Raw genomic sequence first — 19,719 nt, 5'->3', positions numbered from 1 at the left:
ATTATTTTTGGCGACATTTTAGCGAGTCATCGTCATCCTTGGATTGACTTTGGTTAATTTTAACGTTTTTGACTTCCGATCGTGTCATGGGGACATTGGCTAAGACGTCAGATTTTTTTTTACTTTCTTTTCTGCCTTCACGGCATGGGTTCGAGCCTGCCTCCCTATTACACCATTTTTTTTTTTTTTTGCTCAACACACACTTCCAAACACCCGGGCAACGCCAGCCATCCAGGATGCCAAGAAGACTAATGACTTTTCTTTGTATTTAAATTTTGTCTGGATATTGGCAAAGGTAAAATTTTCTCTTGAACCAAGCTTGCAGTCATTATTGGTTTTGTCTTTTTGAAATCATTCTATTTCAATCTTGGTAATTCTCCAGTTTCACACCACTTCAATATTAAAAACTGCTCATAAAAAGAAAATAAACAAAATAACACAAAAAGTTTCCTAGAAATATCATCCTGCCTTGACAGAGTTCAAAATAGACTTCATAGCCTAGTGGAGGAATGCCCTTTTCTCTTCCCTGCAACCTTTTTCCCCACAGAAAAGACGTTGTGAGCCTATCTATCAATATTTTTATGGCAAGTGCTTGTCTGAGCTCCAATCTATGGTCTCCCCCTCGCCAAACTTTCACGAAAAACACTCGTCTAGCTGAAACCACTGTCAATAATTTCACCCACTTTTTATCTGTGCCTAAACCTAAATGAAGATTCCATGAACAAAGCTTCTTTCTTAGAACTGCGCACCTGTGGAACTCTCTTCCATTTGCCTGTTTTCCAGCTGACTACAATTTGGTAGTCTTCAAGTCCAACGTAAACAAATTCTTTAAGTAATCAAATTTACCAAATCTCCACTACTAATGATTACTATGATATTATCCCATTGACTAATATATAATCAATAACCCTTATCCTCGAGTGTCCTCCAGGCCTTGATAAGCGATGATTCCTAAGTAAAAAAAAAAACGTCTACGTATTTACATGTTAGTTTAAAAAAAAAGATAGTATGCCAAAGATTACACAAATTCATACAGTATTTTTGTTTAAAAAATCAAATTTTATCAGTGAAATCTCTTGTTGGATATTTCTTGCTTTATTAAGACCAAGGGACATAACTCAAACTTTAATTCAAGTAGGAAAGATTTTTTTTAATGATTGGAAGGCAGAAAGGGTTGTACATTTTCTTAATGCCATTGGTGACATTTTCTTTTCTAATTGATTTATTTATTTTTATTTTGATTGTTTGTTTACATTTACATAATGTTTCATTTTACGATTACCCATGTTTACTAAAGACTTACCTAAAAGATCCTGTTTGATCCTCTCAATCGAAGGCTTGCTGACCAGTTTGGGATACATAAGAGTATCCATTCGGTCAGGTGTACCAAGTTTCTGAAAATTAAAAAGAACAAAAACAAAAAAAGATTACATGCAGAAAATAAAATAGAATAAACAAAAGAAAATGAACGAGTGAAAAAGACTAAATTATTTATTAACATTTTTATTGCAATTCAACAATTTGTATCGTTTCGATTATTCGGACTACTGTTCTCATCTGGAGTATTATTTTCACGTTTTGAACTGTTGAGGCAAAGTTGTAAATTAAAGTGTGAAAGAAAAAATGTGCGACGTTAACAATTGCCCCACTGCGAGATGCTAATGGAAACACGTTTGAATTTATTTAATTACTTGGATTTGGCAGGTGCTCGTTTTAATGAGGTCAAGTTTGACTGCGGGATTTTTATTTTCCCAAGATGTTATAGGAAAAAGACTAACCCACATGCGGCGAGCGACAAATGTTGAATATTTATCTTCCTGAAATCAAGCAAATTAAATAGACAGGCGAGCTTTGTTGTTAACTGTGAGATATTACGATTTATATGTGATATAAAAAGTTAAAAAGTTGTGAACCGACCGACCGCTTCTCTGAAAGAAGCCTTTCGTGGACATACAGAAAAAGCAAACACACATACATACATACATTTTCGCTTTTATATTTATAGATAAATAACAGAAAAAAAGAAAATGCATGGTGGTGAAGTCAGCTTGGCGGAAAGAAGAAAACATGTGATGGGTTAAAAAGGGTTAATATGCCACAAAGACAAACGTCAAGATTCAGACGGTGGATAAGAAAAGGAAATAAAGAAAAAAATTATAACAGTGTTAAATGCTTGTAGTAGTCATAAAAAGAAGGATTGATTTCCTCAACAAAAAACTAAGTTATTTTGGGCCATAAACACTAAATAGAATCTGATAATGAAGAGAAGGACTTTGTTAAGTTCACTATCTCGAAGATTTGTGAAATAAAAATTAGCTGTTTATTTTTTACTAGCGGGGGTACCCGACGTTGCCCGGGTGTTTGGGGGTGTGTATGTAGGAGAGGGTGACCCTGTTTTAATATTATAAAAAAAAAACAGGATGTTAAGAAAAATTGGAAAAACCAATACAAAGCAAAACAGCGAACAAACGTTTAAAAAAAAATTTTAAAAAAAGGAAAAAAAAAAAAAAGGAAAAGAAAAAAGAAAAGGAAAAGAAAAAAGAAAAAAGGAAAAGAAAAAAGAAAAAAAGGAAAAGAAAAAAAGGAAAAGAAAAAAGAAAAAAAGGAAAAGAAAAAAAAAGGGTGTAAAAGAGGAAAAAAAGTTTAGGAAGAAAGACAGGCTCGAACCTGAAACATCGAGGCTAAGGCGGGAAAAAAATGCCCGACACGTTACCCCTACGCCAAAGAGACATACACTTAATAACGGATAAAATTAAACCTTTAAAAACACTTGCAGGTGGTTTTAAACTAACGTCAACATTTTCTAGATCAAACATGACGTCATTGTTGTAGTAGCAGGAGCAGAGAAAATGAAGGAACAATTTTATCGATACCCCCTCCCTGTACAAAACTGATGATTTTAGAGTGAAGGAATTAACATTTTTGGCCAATTTTTCGATATTTGTTGGGCGAAGGTTGGAACTTTAAAATAATACCTATCTGGCAAAAATCCATGACCCGTGTCAAAAGTTTTTGCAAGACATACAAACACACATACATACACATTTTCGCTTATATATATATATATATATATATATATATATATATATTAGATAGATTATTAATATAACTAAACCATTAGGATCTTGACCAATATCTGGAACATGTTATTCAAACACAGGTTATAGGAAAAACCTAGAAACTGATTGGTGCTATTAACGCCACTGACTGAGTTTTCTGAAATGTTAAGCGGTAAAAATTGTCTAGAAGTGTAAGCCATGTTTAGTTTCAGAACAGTTTCTGATGGTTCATTGTTCCACACAAGTCTTGAGAGGTGACTGGTTTGCAGTAGACAGTTCCACAAAGCAAAAGATTTGTGTCGAGACGGAAAAAAACATGTGAAATTGCTACAGAAAATGTTTAATATTTATGGAGCAAATCTGGTTTCTGATTGGTTGGTAGCAGAACGTGAATTAATTCGATTCGTCAGTTCCTAGCAGCATCGTTTATAAATAGAATCGCCCGACTGTGTGGGATCATACCCCATTATACAGCCAATATATTGTAACATCCCCACTATTTTTTATAATGGAGAAGTCCCTTGTGTTCGTTCTGTTCAAAAATAAATATATATTTTATATTCAATTATACATAACAAAAATTAGAAATCATTTGGATCTTAGAATTTTAGCATGTAAAAAGATGCCATTTTTATTGTGTTCAAATGTCAAAACAGATATATGTGAACAGAGAAGAGAAATAAAAGAAATGGAAGGTATTTTAACCTTAAAAAGGGGTGGGTATGTGAAAAAGAAGCCATTTCTTAAATTTGATTATGCAGTTTTGTAAAGAGAAAAAAAAATGCATACATATATACATATAAATGAATATACATAAAAATAAACATACATGCAATATGTACCCGTTTAAAGAGAGGGTTTTTTTTTTTTTGTTGTTTTTGTTATTAAAACAATGCAAAAAAAATATGGGACATTTTTGAAAAATAAGAAAACTAATCGGCAAAAAAAAAAAGAAAAAAAAAAGTCAATTGCAATTTATGCGCGCCTTAAAATAAGCATGCAAAAAGTATTTACCGAAAATGAAAATTACAAAGAAGTTTTTTTAAAAAAGTGACTTTTTTTTTTATTTCAGTAAAAGTATTAGTTACGCATTAGTAGATTAAAGTGTTAATACAAACAAAATGAATTCAGTTTAACGTCTTGTCCAGGACTAATTCTTTTTTTTTTTTATGATATATAGAAATTTATATACATACAGGGTCGCGAAAGAAAAAAAAAATTTATTCAGTCGAATCCCCCAACAAGTTTTGAGAAAAAAAAACGCTGTAACTTTATTCTTGTTGCGAGTTTTGTGAATACATCAGCGATATTTTGTTCTGATGATATGTAATTCAAAATAATGGATTCCTTTTTCACCTCGTTTTTTATGAAATGGTATTTTATATCTATATGCTTAGATCTTTGGTTGATTATCGTGTTCTGTGCTAAGCCTATACTGGCTTGATCATCACAATTAATTACTACGGGGCTTTTAGTTAATTCTGGCTCTAAAATAGTCTTTAGGATATTTTTAAGGTAGAGAGCTTCCTGGGTCGTGTGTGCGATCGCGATACATTCTGCTTCACACATAGAGAGATACAATTTGTTGCTTTTTAGATTTCCATGAAATAATAGGCCCATTTTCTGAGGGTCTGAAACAATATCCAGATATACTTTTTCGATCTTCGTTGCTTCCCCAATCTGAATCCGAAAATCCTAATTTTAGGATATTTTTTGATTTTCTAAATACTAACTTCTGTTCTTTAGTTCCTTTTAAATAACGCAGGACTTGTTTAGCTCTGTTTAAATCCTTCATTGTCGGTCGTGATAATTTTTGTGAGAGTTTTGTTACTGTATAGCATATGTCAGGTCTGGTCGCAGTCATTAAATATACAAGACTACCTATAATTTCGCGGTATTGTTTATCACTTATTATTTCAGATTCTGTGTTTATATTTTTATTAATATCATTTTCGACCGGTGTAGAGCGTTTCTTGCACTCTCCCATTCCAAATTTTAATAGTATTTTGTCGATGTATCTCGACTGATTCATCGCAACAAGTCCTTTGCTTTGAGTAAATTCTATCTCCAAAACCAAGGATATTTTGCGAAGATCGGTCATTTTGAGTCTTTTACTTAATTTGTTCTTAACATTGGTTAACATTATGTCACAATTTGATGCGATTAAAATATCATCGACCCACAAAACCAAAATCAGTAGTTATATAAACAGGGGTTTACAGCGCATTGTCTGAATTGTTGTTTAATAATATAATCATGAAATACTGTATTCCAACACTGAGCACTCTGCTTTAGACCATATAATGACTTGTTAAGTCGCCACACGCTATTTTTATTTTTCATTATAAATCCCTCTGGAGGGGTAATATAAATTTCAGTCTATTGGGGCATTCGTTAAAGCTTTTTGGCGCATTTTCCATTGAATAGCATTAGTCGATTTGGTAATCTTTTATATTGTCGACCACAAAAAAATCGGGTCGCCTCCTATTTCTTTTGGGATATCTTTCGCCTTTATCATCATCATGGATACTCTTGTCTCCGTCATTTTTATTGTCTTTGTTTGTTTTAATTATTTGAGGAAATATAATTTCATCTTCTTCATATGACGTGTTTTCGCCTGTAAAATTAAATGTGTCTGTGAATTTTACACATCGGATTCTTTTTATTTTATTTTTCTCTGGAAAAAATACCCATAAATCCTTTCCCGTGGTTGAAACTTTGATAAGAAACTAAACAAAGTAAGCTTGTGCCTAATGCCAATTAAACAAATGCATTTGTGATTTCAGGAGACCGGCCACGGAGGAGGAATCTTCCGGCTATGGTAAAAGGAGGAGATGAAAGATAGATGAAGAAAAAGAAAAGGATGGCTGGGATGTAAATCTATGAGCCATTCAAGTTATCAGAAAAGCAGACTCTTTTACATTAAAACCAGTAAATGTTGCAAGAGATTAAAATCAATAAAACTATGTTTGAAAATTACAAATTAAATTCTATTGGTAGGGAGGGAGTGGGGACAAAGAAATCGCCCCGTAAATTTTCCATATGTCAATGCACAGGTCAACTATACATTAACTTATATGGAAAATATGCTATATAAAAAAATTTAAAAAAAAAAAATCGCCCAGACTTTTACCAAAGAGAGCCATTCAAACACAAATATTAAAAGCTTAAGTCAAAGATAAAGATCCGAGTTGTATAATAATTATTGTTACTTTATCCAAAAAGGCCACTCGTTGAAGTGTTATTTTGGTAAATGTTATCTTACGCTACAACAGAACCCTGACCGCTGGTCGCTTAAAGATTCCTGCGTGATGTAATAAGACTTCACTATGCCCGTTCGCACGCAAACATATCATGTAAAAAAAAAAAAAAAAAAAACACTACCGAAGGTGGTGAAAATGGCGCAAAATAGTCCCAAGGGTTCATACCATGCAAACGGTAAATTTGCGATGGGTTTGTTTATCAGATTCGTTGTTAGCAACCTCGAATACTCCCCCAAAAACACAAATTAGAGTGGTCGGGGTTCTGTTGTAGCGTAAGGTAATATTTACCATTATTTTTTCTTCTTTTGGCTTGAAATGACCTTTGCTCCTCAGTGATACAGATTTTGGTGACCAGTACCGGACAATTCACCCTTTTGACCATTTCATAATGTGAAGAGAGTGGTGGTTTACCTGACAGGACCTTTTAACACCCAAGGCATTTGCCAGAGTGACTGCCAAGCACGAATAAACCAACCGAGACCCAGGACAAAGAATTTGATGACGTCACTCACTGGACATCGTTGAAGGAAAAAAAAAGAGGTATAAAACACAACAAAAATAAAAAATAATTTAGAATTTAGAAAGGGGGATCAGTTTTGTATTTATTTAACATAAAATTCGAAATTCCCGTCAAACTTTATAAAAGTTACCTCCCCTTGTCAACAAATTTTTTTTTTTTTTCAAAAATACAAAACCACGGCGAAAAAAACAAAAACAACTTCAAGAATATGAAACCATCTACAGAGCCAGTAACTTCTCTCCTTTCTTTTCCAAGATGGCGACCAAGATGCCCGACAAAGATCCAAGCCTACACCATCTAGAATGTTGCACGAATAACACTCAAGATGAGAACAATAGTCCAATCCAACCAAGTAATACAAACAATCATCTTTTAGCTCAAAAATTCAGAATTCTAATAAAACTGACTTTTTATGTTGGTTAACTAACTTTTTTATCACTAACCCAAAGTCTGGTTGACAAGGTCATAAAATCATATGTAATTGTTTAAAAAAGTAGAGCCGTCTCCTCAGAGACACAACAATAAAATACAGAAACTAATCCTCCAATGTAAATCTTAAAATAATTACTTGTTTGTCTTTTTCTTTGTTAAAAATCACCTTAAAAAATATAAAATCTTTTTTCAGGAGTTGAGGGTGTTAATCTACGACAGTACTGTTTTTTGGATTTTGTTAAAATGTTTTTGATTTATAATGAGGGCATGATCCCAATGATTTTGACGATCTTACTTATAACTAGGGCTAGGACAACAGCATATTCTTTTCATTGTTTTTGACTCTCTGGTGTGTACTCGTTGATATCTTATATGCTTTTATATAGAGGGATGTGGTTCTCGGTTGATTAACTGTATCTAACTGTGTCGGATATATACTCGAGAGTCATGACAATGAAAAGAATATGCTGTTGTCATTGCCCTAGTTATAGCATACGGTTAGGACAATCATCCAATAAAAAGCCTCCAATCTTATTATAAAAATATCGAATTTTGGATTCAATTTGCTGTCAACCTCCATCTTGGAATGACTGAATCGTGACTGCATTGATTCTTTGCCGCCATCTTTGTTCTTAAGAATTACTCAACACTCGAGATCATGACTGCATTGATTCATCACCGATTTTATTTACTACCGCCATCTTTGTTCAACAATGTCTCAACACTTAACAGATTTCAATAAATATATGGGCATTTTGCAGTATTGATAACAAAACAAAGTGGTAGAAAAAAAAATATATATACCTCAAATAAACGTTACCAAAAAGAACATAAGTTACTTCTATCTACCTGGCTAGGAATTTTTTATGTGTTAACTTATTTTACAGTCTTTATTTACTTCGAAACACAAGTTAGAACAGGGGGAAAAATGGCTGACATGGGACAGTTATCTGTCATTTACTGCATAGGTTTCTACCAATATTTTGTTTAATTTTCGATATTTGATCGATTATCGAGACTTCCCAGATAACTGTCTCATGTCAAATATTTTTTCTGGTTCTAATGTGATACTCTGCACTACTTGTGTTTCGAAGTAAACATATGCTTTTAAAACTTAATTAAAAAAAATAAATAAATAAATAAAAAATGGTACTAGTGCTGAAATAATAACCTTATTTGGTGCTAGTGCACTTACTGATCCGCGCTATTTTTTTAAAATCATATTTCCAAGTTTAATTAAAGTTTTATGATATGTTTTTTTTATTCAATTGTAAGGTTAAAGTATAGAATAGGTACAAAACACCCTCCCCTCCCAATGTTAAGAATGGCTTTTTAAATAATAGCATAATTTCATCATGGATCAAAAAGTGCACTAGTACCCATTATTTAGAAAGCCATTTTGTTACCTATTCTGTACATTAACCTTACAATTTAATAAAAACAGATATCATAAAACTTTAATTAAACTTGAAAATACTATTTAAAAAATAGTGCGGATCAATAAATTCATTAGCACCAAAAAAATTTCAGGTAGAGAGAAGAGGGTGCTTGTACAAAGAAAGGTGACAGATTAAACAAGGGAGATAATTCGTGAAACAAGGGGGATTTTATTATTAAATTGTTAGGTGAAAGTACAAAATAATTATAAAACACCCTCTCTTCCTGATGTTAAGAATGGCTTTCTAAATAATATTTCAGTGTGGTACAATAAGTGCATAAGTACCAACTTAGTTAAACAACAGCAAAACCGGAACTTTAATTAAATTAATTAAAATTTGAATAAATTCCAGTTCTGTTTTCGTAAATTTATATATATATATATATATATATATATATATATATATATATATATATAAAGAATTTAATTATATAACGAACAATGAACAAAAACTGACAGTAATCTACAATTTGCTTTCTAAAATAAGCAATTTGGGTTATGTCCCCTGTTTCTGCTATTTTGTTTTTAAAAAATGATCTGTCGCCTTTCTCTGCACAAGCACCTAGAAAGAGTAATTTATCTTGCCTTTGGTAACATTTATTTGTCATAAATTTGTTTGCTTGTTTTTTTGTTTTTTTTACCACTTTTTCGTTTTCTTGTCTGTACTATAAAATGTCAAAATATTCTTTTAATAATTTTTTTTTTTTTTTTTGTGACATTAAATCACATAGACGTGAGAACATACACAAAGACGAGAAGTGGTTGCACATTTTAAGGGGAGGATCAAGTAATTCGACCTCAAAATAGAACAAACGTTTTTTTAATTATTTTTAACAACTATAACTAACAAGAAATAGGTTTTTAATTAAAGTTATGCATAACAAACATTTAACTAATTAATTAATCACATTTTTGTTTGGTAATAATTTTTAAACGTTTAATAATGTTGAATAAATTACTTTTTTTTTATTCGAGAAAAAGAACAACAAACACAGAAATATTTAGTTTCACGGGTTTGTATTACTGTACACATAGATTCGAAAAAGTTGTCAAAAAACAAATATATAACAAATCAATGTTTTCAAAGGCAATATAAGTTACTTTTCTACCAAACTGGATATAATTTTCGTGTTTTTATTCAATGTAACATATTTATTCAGCTCGAAAAGCATACAGTGTTTACCGATGTAATGGAAAATTCAAAATGGTGCCCGACTCTCTCTCTTTAACACGGTAAGTTCGGGAAAAGGTGTTATAAATAATAAACTAGACAAAATACTGTTAGAAGTTCGCTTAATATATATTACCGTGACATAGGTTCGGTGGTTTTTTAATAGTATTTTGTCTAGTTTATTATTTATAACACCTTTTCCCAAACTTACCGTGTTAAAGAGAGAGTCGGGCGCCATTTTGAATTTTCCATTACATCGGTAAACACTGCATGTTTTTCGAGCTGAATAAACATGTTACATTGAATAAAAACACAAAAAATATATCCAGTTTTGTAGAAAAGTAACTTATCTTGCCTTTGATAACATTTATTTGTTATATATTTGTTTTTTGACAACGTTTTCAAATCTATGTGTACACTGTACAGTAATACAAATCCAGTTTCACTTTTGAAAAAATAAAAAAATAACATAAGATCAAAACATTTGACACTTTTGCAGTGTACTGTAACATCCCCAAGTAAATTTAGAAAGCCATTCTTATAACATGGGGAGGGGGTTGTTAACTCTTAAGTTACGCCGATGGAACTTTCCTAAAATGAAAACAATTTGCTGGCATTTTGATGTATAAACAACAAAATGAAAACGTGACACTGGCAAAAAAAAAAAAAAATAAAATAAAATAAATAAAATACATAAATGTTACCAAAGGCAAAGTAAGTTACTCTTCTACCTACATGGATAAATTTTTATGGTTAACTTATTTTAAAGCGTTTATTTAGTTTTAAAAAACAAGTAGTATCGAGTCTGTCGAGTTAGAAAAAAATAGTAGCCATGAGAATGAGACAGTTATCTTTGGAGTCTCGATAATCGCTCAAAACTCGAAAAGTAACAAAAAATAGTAGAAACTCACCTAATAAAGGTGGTTTCAAACTAAATAAACGCTTTAAAATAAGTCAGGCATGGACTTAAACGAGAATTACCCCTCTTATATATTAGTGCCCAATCAATAATAATTCACTGAAAAAAAATTGCAAAAAAAAATAAAATAAAATAAAATTGCAAAACGAAAGCCGTTCTGAACATGGGGAGGTTGGGAGGTATTTATTTCGAAAGCCGTTCTTTACATGAAGAAGTTGGGAGTGTTTATTCCGAAAGCCGTTCTTTACATGAGGAAGTTGGGAGTGTTTATTCCGAAAGCCGTTCTTTACATGAGGAAGTTGGGAGTGTTTATTCCGAAAGCCGTTCTTAGGGGGGTGATTCTCGTTTAGGTCCACCAAGTGGTGGTTAGAAGCGTAGCTTATCTTGCTTTTTAGGGACATGTATTAGTGATAGAGGTTATTTGGAATTTTAACCTATTGTTCTAAGGGAGGTAATTATTTTACTAAGAATTGTAAGAAAAAATGATTTTAACTACTTCATTTAATGTAACAAAGTTTTCTAACATTAATAAGAAAAAAATATAAAATGCGACCATATAATTTTTACTAAAACATTCAATTGTAAGAAAAATGATTTTTTTTTTTTTTTTCTCTCAACTATTTTAGTAAAATAGAGTTACCTCCATTAGAACGATGGGTTAAGATTCCGTATAACCTTCGGCTGCAATTTACTTGTGGTTGTTAAACTGCACTAGCGCATTCTTTTGTTTAGGAGCACAAATGAACCGTAATAGTTGACGGGTTCATTGTAAATGCGCATTTAGTGGCGGCTATCCCGAATTCACCAAACCTAAGCCGCTATAAATACATTTCTCATTTCACCGTCGTTTGAAAGTGATTTGGGAGTCTTTTTGTCTCTTATTATAAAATAAAGTGGTAATTTGTAGATATATCAGCCCACAATGACTGCCCATAAAAATAGAGTTACGACATATCGACCACAAAATTAAACTCTGGTTTTATAAAAGGGAAACAGAAAAACACTGATTTTTATTTACATTGTATTGTTTGTTTTTGCAAAGTTTTTTTAGGGTACTTATGCACTTCTGTTACCTTGCTGAAATAATGTTACTTACAACGCAACCATTGTAAATATATCAATAAAAAATAAAATTAGTCAGAGAGTGATCATCCGCACTCGCGCACTATTTGTTAAATCATATTTCCAAGTTTAATTAAAGTTTTATTATGTTTTTTTTTTTAATTCAATTGTAAGGTTGAAGTATAGTATAGAATAGGTACAAAACACCCTCCCCTCCCCAAGCTAAGAATGGCTTTTTAAATAATAACGTTATTATTTACGTCCGGATCACTCTCTGCATTAGTACCAAAAAACATATCATAAAACTTTAATTACACTTGGAAATACGATTTAAAAAATAGCGCGGATCACTCTCTGCATTAGCACCTTGTAAGGTTAAAGTACAGAATAGATACAAGACACCCTCCCTTTCCCATGTTAAGAATGGCTTTCTTAATAATAACGTTAATATTTCAGCACGAATCAATAAGTGCCATAAAATTAAATATAAATAAATCAGTTAATTTTTTTTTTTTTTTTTTTTTCTGTTTTTCGTTTTAGGAACCAGAGTTTAATTTTCTGTGGTGGTAACTCGTTAACGAATTTTCTAGAGACAATGTGGGAAGCCATGGGGGTTGATCAAAATAAGCACACGAATTAAACAGTCCTATGTTGAAAATCATGGCTCAAGTGTGTTACTCTAAATCGGCTTAAACCAATACTTCAAAGGACGGAGACCCTATTCTACAAAAGAACCGTTTAAAATAGAATCCTTTTAAAAACTTACCTGTCTGTTTTTAGGTAAAGACGAAGACATCGTTGACGATGTTTTCGAATTCACACCATTCGAAATAACAACAAGAAAATCTATAAGAAAAATAATAAAGTACTAACGCGTACAAAATGACAAGGGGTTTAGGAAGGTCATTATTATTTCTATTTGACTACGCAAAAGCCATCTAAAAGTATAAATGAAATAATGACTTAAAGCAAGAAGGGCAAAACTTAAAAGACAATACGAAGAAGCATTTCACACAACAAACTGTTGATTACTGTAACCCTTTTTCACCTTAGATAAATAGAGAGTACCAAAAAAAAGCTGTCAGAGTTACCCCCCTTGCACTATTCTTTTTTCTCCTTATTGAATTTGTGGTTATTTAGAATCCACTTTAATTTTTATAAAAATAAAATAATAAAAAACAGCAAAAATCTTTATGATGTACTACGTACTGACCGTCGAACAGAAACGTCATATTTCAAAAATCACATAAATTGGTCAAATAGTTTAAATATAAAATAGTTCATATATATATATATATATATATATATATATATATATATATATATATATATATATATACTAGCAAAAGTATATATATATATATATATATATATATATATATATATATATATATATATATATATATACTAGCAAAATATTTGGGTGCCATCAGCTAGAATCGTAACCGAAAGCAAAATTGTAGCAATCAAAGCTGGTTACCCGAACGAGAGCTGTCATGACTGACAATGAAGGCCCTGCAGAATTGGCTGCTGCTACCTCCACAAGACGAACACCTAATCAAAAGTGTGCAATGACAGTAGAAAATTTGCTTGGTACAGGTGTAGTAGTCCCAACCACTTGGCAAAGGATTGCTTACAGAATCGCCAAGAGAGGCCGGACAGTCAGATGCATAAAGTCCGTCATGAGATATGTTGCTTTAAATGCAGTGGCCATAGAACATATAGCATTGCATTGCCAGGGAAATGCAAAAGGGGAGGAGACATTAGCATTAGTCTCCTCCTTGACAAACTGAACACTAAGAAGCTCCCCTCCATGAAAGTATGTGTAAATGGGCAAGAGTGCACGCCATTAATCGATTCTTGGTATTCACAGACACTAGTGAGTAAGCGGAAGTCAGTAGGAATATCTCTCTCTCTCTCTCTCTCTCTCTCTCTCTCTCTCTCTCTATATATATATATATATATATATATATATATATATATATATATATATATATATATAATTATTACAATAATAATTTTTTTTTAAATACCTACAGACACTCGTGTTTCATCCTTTTGGGAATCATCAGTGTAGGGTGACACAGTTACTACCGGTCGGGAGATTTGAACCCAGTCATGCAGCCATCTCTGACTCCATTAACACAGGACAAACCTCACGGCTAATCTCAACTTATATATATATATATATATATATATATATATATATATATATATATATATATATATATATAATCTCAACATATATATATATATATATATATATATATATTTAAATTGTAATTCAATGAATTTTAAAAAAACTCTCATTGAAATGAAATGAAGTGGTTGAGTTTCATATCAAATAATTTTTATTATTCTAAGCAAGACAAAGAATGCTTTAGAAAATTAATCTCCTTAACCTATAGGGTTTCGATGTCTACCATCTCATCAGAGGAGAGAAAATATTAGCAAATAGTTATAAAGGTATGCACCCTATTTGCTAAAGTCAGTGAGACATGGAAAGTCAAAGTGAAAATAATGCATTTATCAGAAGTCCTGTATCAGGAGGATTTGTAGAAAAAGGATATGAATGTTTTTTAGATCCAGCTATTCTGAAGTATATATATATATATATATATATATATATATATATATATATATATATATATATATATATATATATATATATATATATATATATATACATGCAAACAGTTAATGAAACATGTTAAAAAACACTTTGAAAAAGAGTTAAAAACATATTTAATCGGAAAAGGAAACACTAGATAAGTGGATAGCCCTTAATCCGCGGATTTTTTTTTTTTTTACACAGTGATTACCACTTATCAAGGCCCGGAAGCCACTCAAGGATAAGGGTTATTGCAAGTACATTACGTTAGTGTGGAGACTTGATGAAGTGTTTACTTAAGGGGGCGGTTCATTAGGAATTTGTTAACGTTGGACTTGAAGACATCCAAGTTGTAGTCCAGTGGGAAGCAGGCAGACGGAACAGAGTTCCACAGGCCACTCAAGGATAAGGGTTTATGTGTATATTGTAGTAGACAGTAGTGTAGTAATCATTTGTAGTGGAAATTTGGTATAACCAGATTATTTACAAGAGCGGCTCAGTAAGAATTTGTTTATGTTGGACTTGAAGACAACAATGTTGTAGTTGGCTAGATAGCAGACCAGCAGAACAAAGTTCCACAGACGGGCAGTTCTAGAAAAGGAAGCTTTGTTGATGGAATCCACGTTTAGATTTAGTCACCAATAGAGAGTGGAGAAATTTATTGATAGTGATTTTGGTTAACGAGTGTTTGCTAGAATTCTTGCTGGTCTTGACTAGTCTAAGGCTTCCAGTCCTGATTGATTCCTGTTGTCAATCTCAAACAGGGTCTTCCTGAATTTTCTTCTATCTCCTCAAAATTATCCAATTTCTGTTTATCAGCATCCTATTGGAAAGAGTGTTCTTTTATCTTTTAAGATGCTGGTGATCAATTTGATACAACTAAGTATCGTCTTGTTCGTCTCTTCCTTCTTATTAGCAAAGTTTCAGAAAGGTTGGTCAACAGCAAGCTCGTTGATTTTCTGGAAAATCTGAGCCTCTTTAGTTATGTTCAGTACGGCTTTTCTGATTTTAATTCAACTGTTGATCGTTGAACTGTTGTAGTTGAACGGATCTGTCAATTTATGGATAATTCAGGAGAGTGTAGGGTCACTTGACATTTTGAAAGTGTTCGACTGAGCGTAGCATTCTGGTCTTCAACATAAACTTCAGGCGACGGATTTGCATGAGATCAGTATCATTTAGAAGCTCGACCCTTCGGATGACAAATATCGAAAAATTGGCCAAAAACATTAATTCCTTCACCCTCAACTGGGCACTTTTCTAGAGGGTCGGGCCACGTTTTTTGCTGATATTTTCGAAATCATCCCCTCTTTTCGATTGACTAGCCTTATTTAAACCTTCGTCACTTCCGGTTTGGCGATGGGTGCAACAGCAAATACGTCACGTTTTTCCTTTTTCACATTCTTTTCCTCCTTTGTGGTACGGTTTTGATATTAGTGGTGAGGCTCATAGTCCTGTTTCCCTTCTTGTTGGAAAGAGTCTCTGTTTAAAAATGTTTGTAATCGGTTTGACCAAACTAAAAATCGTCCTCTTAGTCTTCTTATTAGTAAAGTTTTTGAGAGGTTGGTCAACAGCAAGCGTAATCTTTTTCTGGAAAGTCCGGGTCTCTTTGGTGAGATCAATATGACTTTCATGCTTTTCGTTCAACAGCTGATTTATTAACTGCTATAACTGAATAGATCTGTTGTTTTATAGATAATACAGGAGAGGGTAGGGTCATTGTGCTTGACATTTCAAAGCCATTTGACAGAGTGTGGCAGCCTGGTCTTCTGCATAAATTTCAGGGTTATGATATTGGTGTACATGTTTTTGACATTGTTAGGTCATTTTTTTTTTCTGATCGAAGCTTGCAAGTAACTTTTGATGGAGTATCTTCATTTTTTTTTCGCTATCAATGCCGGAGTTACTTCGGGCTCTATTCCAAGTCCAACACTGTTTCCTCTCTATATAAATGACCTTCCAAAAAATATTATTCAGAAAATTAACATTTATGCTGATGACACCACCCTCTATTCTTGTATTTCTTCTCACCCATGTTCTCGGAACAGGGGGAATATGCAGCTGATCTAGAAATTAGTTTTGGCTCAGTTATGGATTGGGATAAGAAATGGCTTTGTTTCCTTTAATCCTGTTAAGACTCAGCTATTGTCTTTCAATCGCAGACATGTCTCTTTTCTTCCTGAGATTCTTATGGATAGGTTTACTCTTGATGAGAAATCGACTCTAAAACTTTTTGGTCTTTCTTTCTCATCAAATCTTTCCTGTAATTCACATATTAAATCCATTGCTCCTTCTGCTTCTTGTAAAATCGGTTCTCTCTATCGCTCTAAACACTTTCTCACACCCCAAGCTATGCTCTATCTCTACATTTGTCTACTATCAGATCGTGTATGGAGTACTATTGCCATTTTTGGGATGGTCAATCTGTGTTCCATTTGAAAGTCCTTGATAAATTGCAGAAACGTATCGGTCATTTGATTGGCTCTCCCACCCTTTCTTACATTGCAACTTCTCTCATATAGACGTGATGTTGCTAGTCTCAGTCTTTCCTACAAATACTATTATGTCATGTGTTCCAATGAAGGTTTAAAAATTAAATTAAAAATTTTTTTTATATAGTTTTCAAGGCATATATCTATAATATAAAGCTGAATGTGTGTGTGTGTGTGTGTGTGTGTGTGTGTGTGTCATGTGTTCCTCAGAATTCTCTGAGCTATTTCTCTAAAACTTCTTGGTCTTTCTTTCTCATCAAATCTTTCTTGGAGTCCACATGGTTCTCTCTATTGTTCTAAACACTTTCCCACATCTGAGGTTATTCTCTATCTTGACACATCTACTATCAAACCATTAATGGAGTACTGTTGTCATGTTTGAGCTGGTGAATTTGTGTCTCATTTGAAGGTCCTGGATAAACTGCAGTAATATGATTGGTCCCGCACTTTCTTTCACTGGAATCTCTCTCATACAGATTCTACAAAGGCTATTATAGCAATTGTTCTTCAGAATTGTCTAAGCTATTTCCTGCTTCCTTTGTTCCAACTCGTTTGACTCACTGATCTAGCGGTCTCCATCAATTTGCTGTTCTGATACCTCATAGTAATACAGCTTCCTATTCCAGTAGCTTCTTTCCAAGAACTGCAAGGTTGTGGAACTCTCTTCCTTCTCCCTGTTTTCCTTCTACCTTCAGCCTTGGTCTTTTCAAGACTAAGATCAATAGGCGTCTCCTGTCTTTGCAATAATCAGCTTTCGTTCTTGTTAGCTCTTTACATCTAGTGGCTTCATACCTTGTCTCAAACGATTTCCATTTAAAATAAAATCCAGTTCGTTTCACAAAAACACTTCCCCTTAGGGATGTTGGCAACCTTCATGTTGTCCCTTCCGTAAGTACTCGATATTTTTCTAAAAAAATTCTAACTAGAAAGACATCAGGGAAATGAATGCTAACAAATATCATCTGATTTTATATGAAATGAATGAATTATGCTTAATAATAAAAACCACAACAACAACGTGTGATTATACACATCTCAGACTGTTGCTTGGGGAGAGGGGTATCTGTTTATATTGCTTCAATGTTCACATTTATGACACATTTTTTGAAGGATTTATAAAAATGAAGCAGAACGTACCTTTTATATCTTCTTTGCATCTCTTGACCATGTCCTCGAGTGGTTTGTGTTCTAAAGTTGGTGCACCTGGAACAAAAGCTCTCTCATGTATAAAAACAGATGCAAGTCTCATTTCTCTGGACAATTAGAACTTTATTCAGCTTCATGATAAAAGGCGCGTCCCTGTTCTCTGCTCATCCTTAGAAGGAGAGTGGGAATTTTGCTATCAGTTTATCTGTCATCCATCCCCATCTCTTGTTGCCTCTACAAGAAGTCTTTCGTCTTCTCAGAATCACAACAAACTAAATGTCTACCATTAACTGCAGACTCTAGACTGTAGACTGTCAAACTCGACTGACTAGAAAATGCATGTGCGTCCCCATTTATTTTAAGGTGCATGTGTGACGCGGTAACTCTTGTTAACCAGCTTGCACTCAAAATGCACTGATGTGCCTCATGACCTTTGCTAGCATGCAGGTGCACACGTTGTGAAGGGAAGTCAATGGGTTTGAAACCTGTCAGTCTCAACCCTTCGACTTCTATGCACTTAATTTTGAATACAAACATGTTGTATTCAACTTGTACCGCGTTAACTATGTTATTGACAGACAACAAGATCACATCACTTTACAACATTTTCAGTATTCTAAAAATTAAACATTAATTGCACAGATGAATTTTGGAAGCTGGTATTTTGTTGGTAAAATGATTCTATTGTTGGCATAAGTTTCCTCGTTTCTCTCTTTTTGTTTCATTTTGCTTCAGTCAAAGTACTCAGAAATCAAGGGGGCTCCCATACCCTGGATATCACTTGATCTCTATATTAGATACATAGATATTTGAATATTCCATTAAAATTCTGTTTTACCTCTCAAACACCGAGTTAGTAAAGAAGGTGATAACATTTCCCCTCTTCCAAATTGATCATTTAAATATGATATAATAGCGAACTAGGAGGAATAAAAATGAAATCTGGTGAAATACGTTGGACCAAAATTCAACGCAACAAACTACAGTTTGTTCCTTATCATTCTTTTCTTACTAACTGCTCTAATTCCTTTTTGCTGACTTTTATATATCTCTTCCTTTAGGTTCTGGTCATTTAATAGGAAGACAGTGTTATATACATCAAGTAACACGAGTTATCTCCCCTTAACTGGGATTGCTCCCACCACTTTTATGTATCTCTTTCTTTAGGTTCTGGTCATTTGATAGGAAGACAAGGGACCCTTGTCATTATCTCCTTGTTTATCGACATACAATTTAAAAGTTTTTTTAATCAATTTTAAATCTTATATTTTCGTGGTTTTATTATTCTAATTTTATTATTATGAGCAGTATTTTATTATTAATGATATTATTTTTGCACCAACCTAATACTTGTAACTGGTGGGCCGAAACATGCTCATGAATATGTAGCTATGTATAAATTCTTATGTAAAATAAATAAAGAGTTTATCTTGCTCTACTTCAGTATTGAGCACTCTTGCATTTAAACTTAATTGGTTGCTTTACCTTGTACTGACCAAAGATTTAGGGCACAAAAGCAAAATTAATACTACCATTCCCTTTTGCATTATATTAAACCTTCCTTTCCCTACAGTGAAAAAGAGACAATTCTGATTCTTTGGCCTTC

General features: G+C 32.9%; 1 protein-coding gene across 9 annotated transcripts in view; it reads right to left on the bottom strand.

The window, feature by feature from the left end:
• The window catches only part of LOC145259987 (FYVE and coiled-coil domain-containing protein 1-like), a 137,885-nt gene extending 124,970 nt beyond the window's left edge, over nt 1–12,915 (bottom strand). For all 9 annotated transcript variants that reach the window (XM_080117984.1, XM_080117985.1, XM_080117986.1 and 6 more), the window contains exons 1-2: nt 12,631–12,915; nt 1,304–1,394 (exon numbers count right to left, since the gene is read on the bottom strand). In XM_080117984.1, the coding sequence (XP_079974110.1) occupies nt 1,304–1,394; nt 12,631–12,660 (121 nt within the window). In that variant the 5' untranslated portion in view covers nt 12,661–12,915. The remainder of the gene's footprint in view (nt 1–1,303; nt 1,395–12,630) is intronic.
• Nucleotides 12,916–19,719: the final 6,804 nt, after the last annotated feature.

Source organism: Euprymna scolopes, chromosome 35 (assembly GCF_053919585.1).
Source record: "Euprymna scolopes isolate OS-2025 chromosome 35, ASM5391958v1, whole genome shotgun sequence".
Lineage (NCBI taxonomy): Eukaryota > Metazoa > Mollusca > Cephalopoda > Sepiida > Sepiolidae > Euprymna > Euprymna scolopes.
This window is presented reverse-complemented; position numbering and strand designations above follow the sequence as displayed.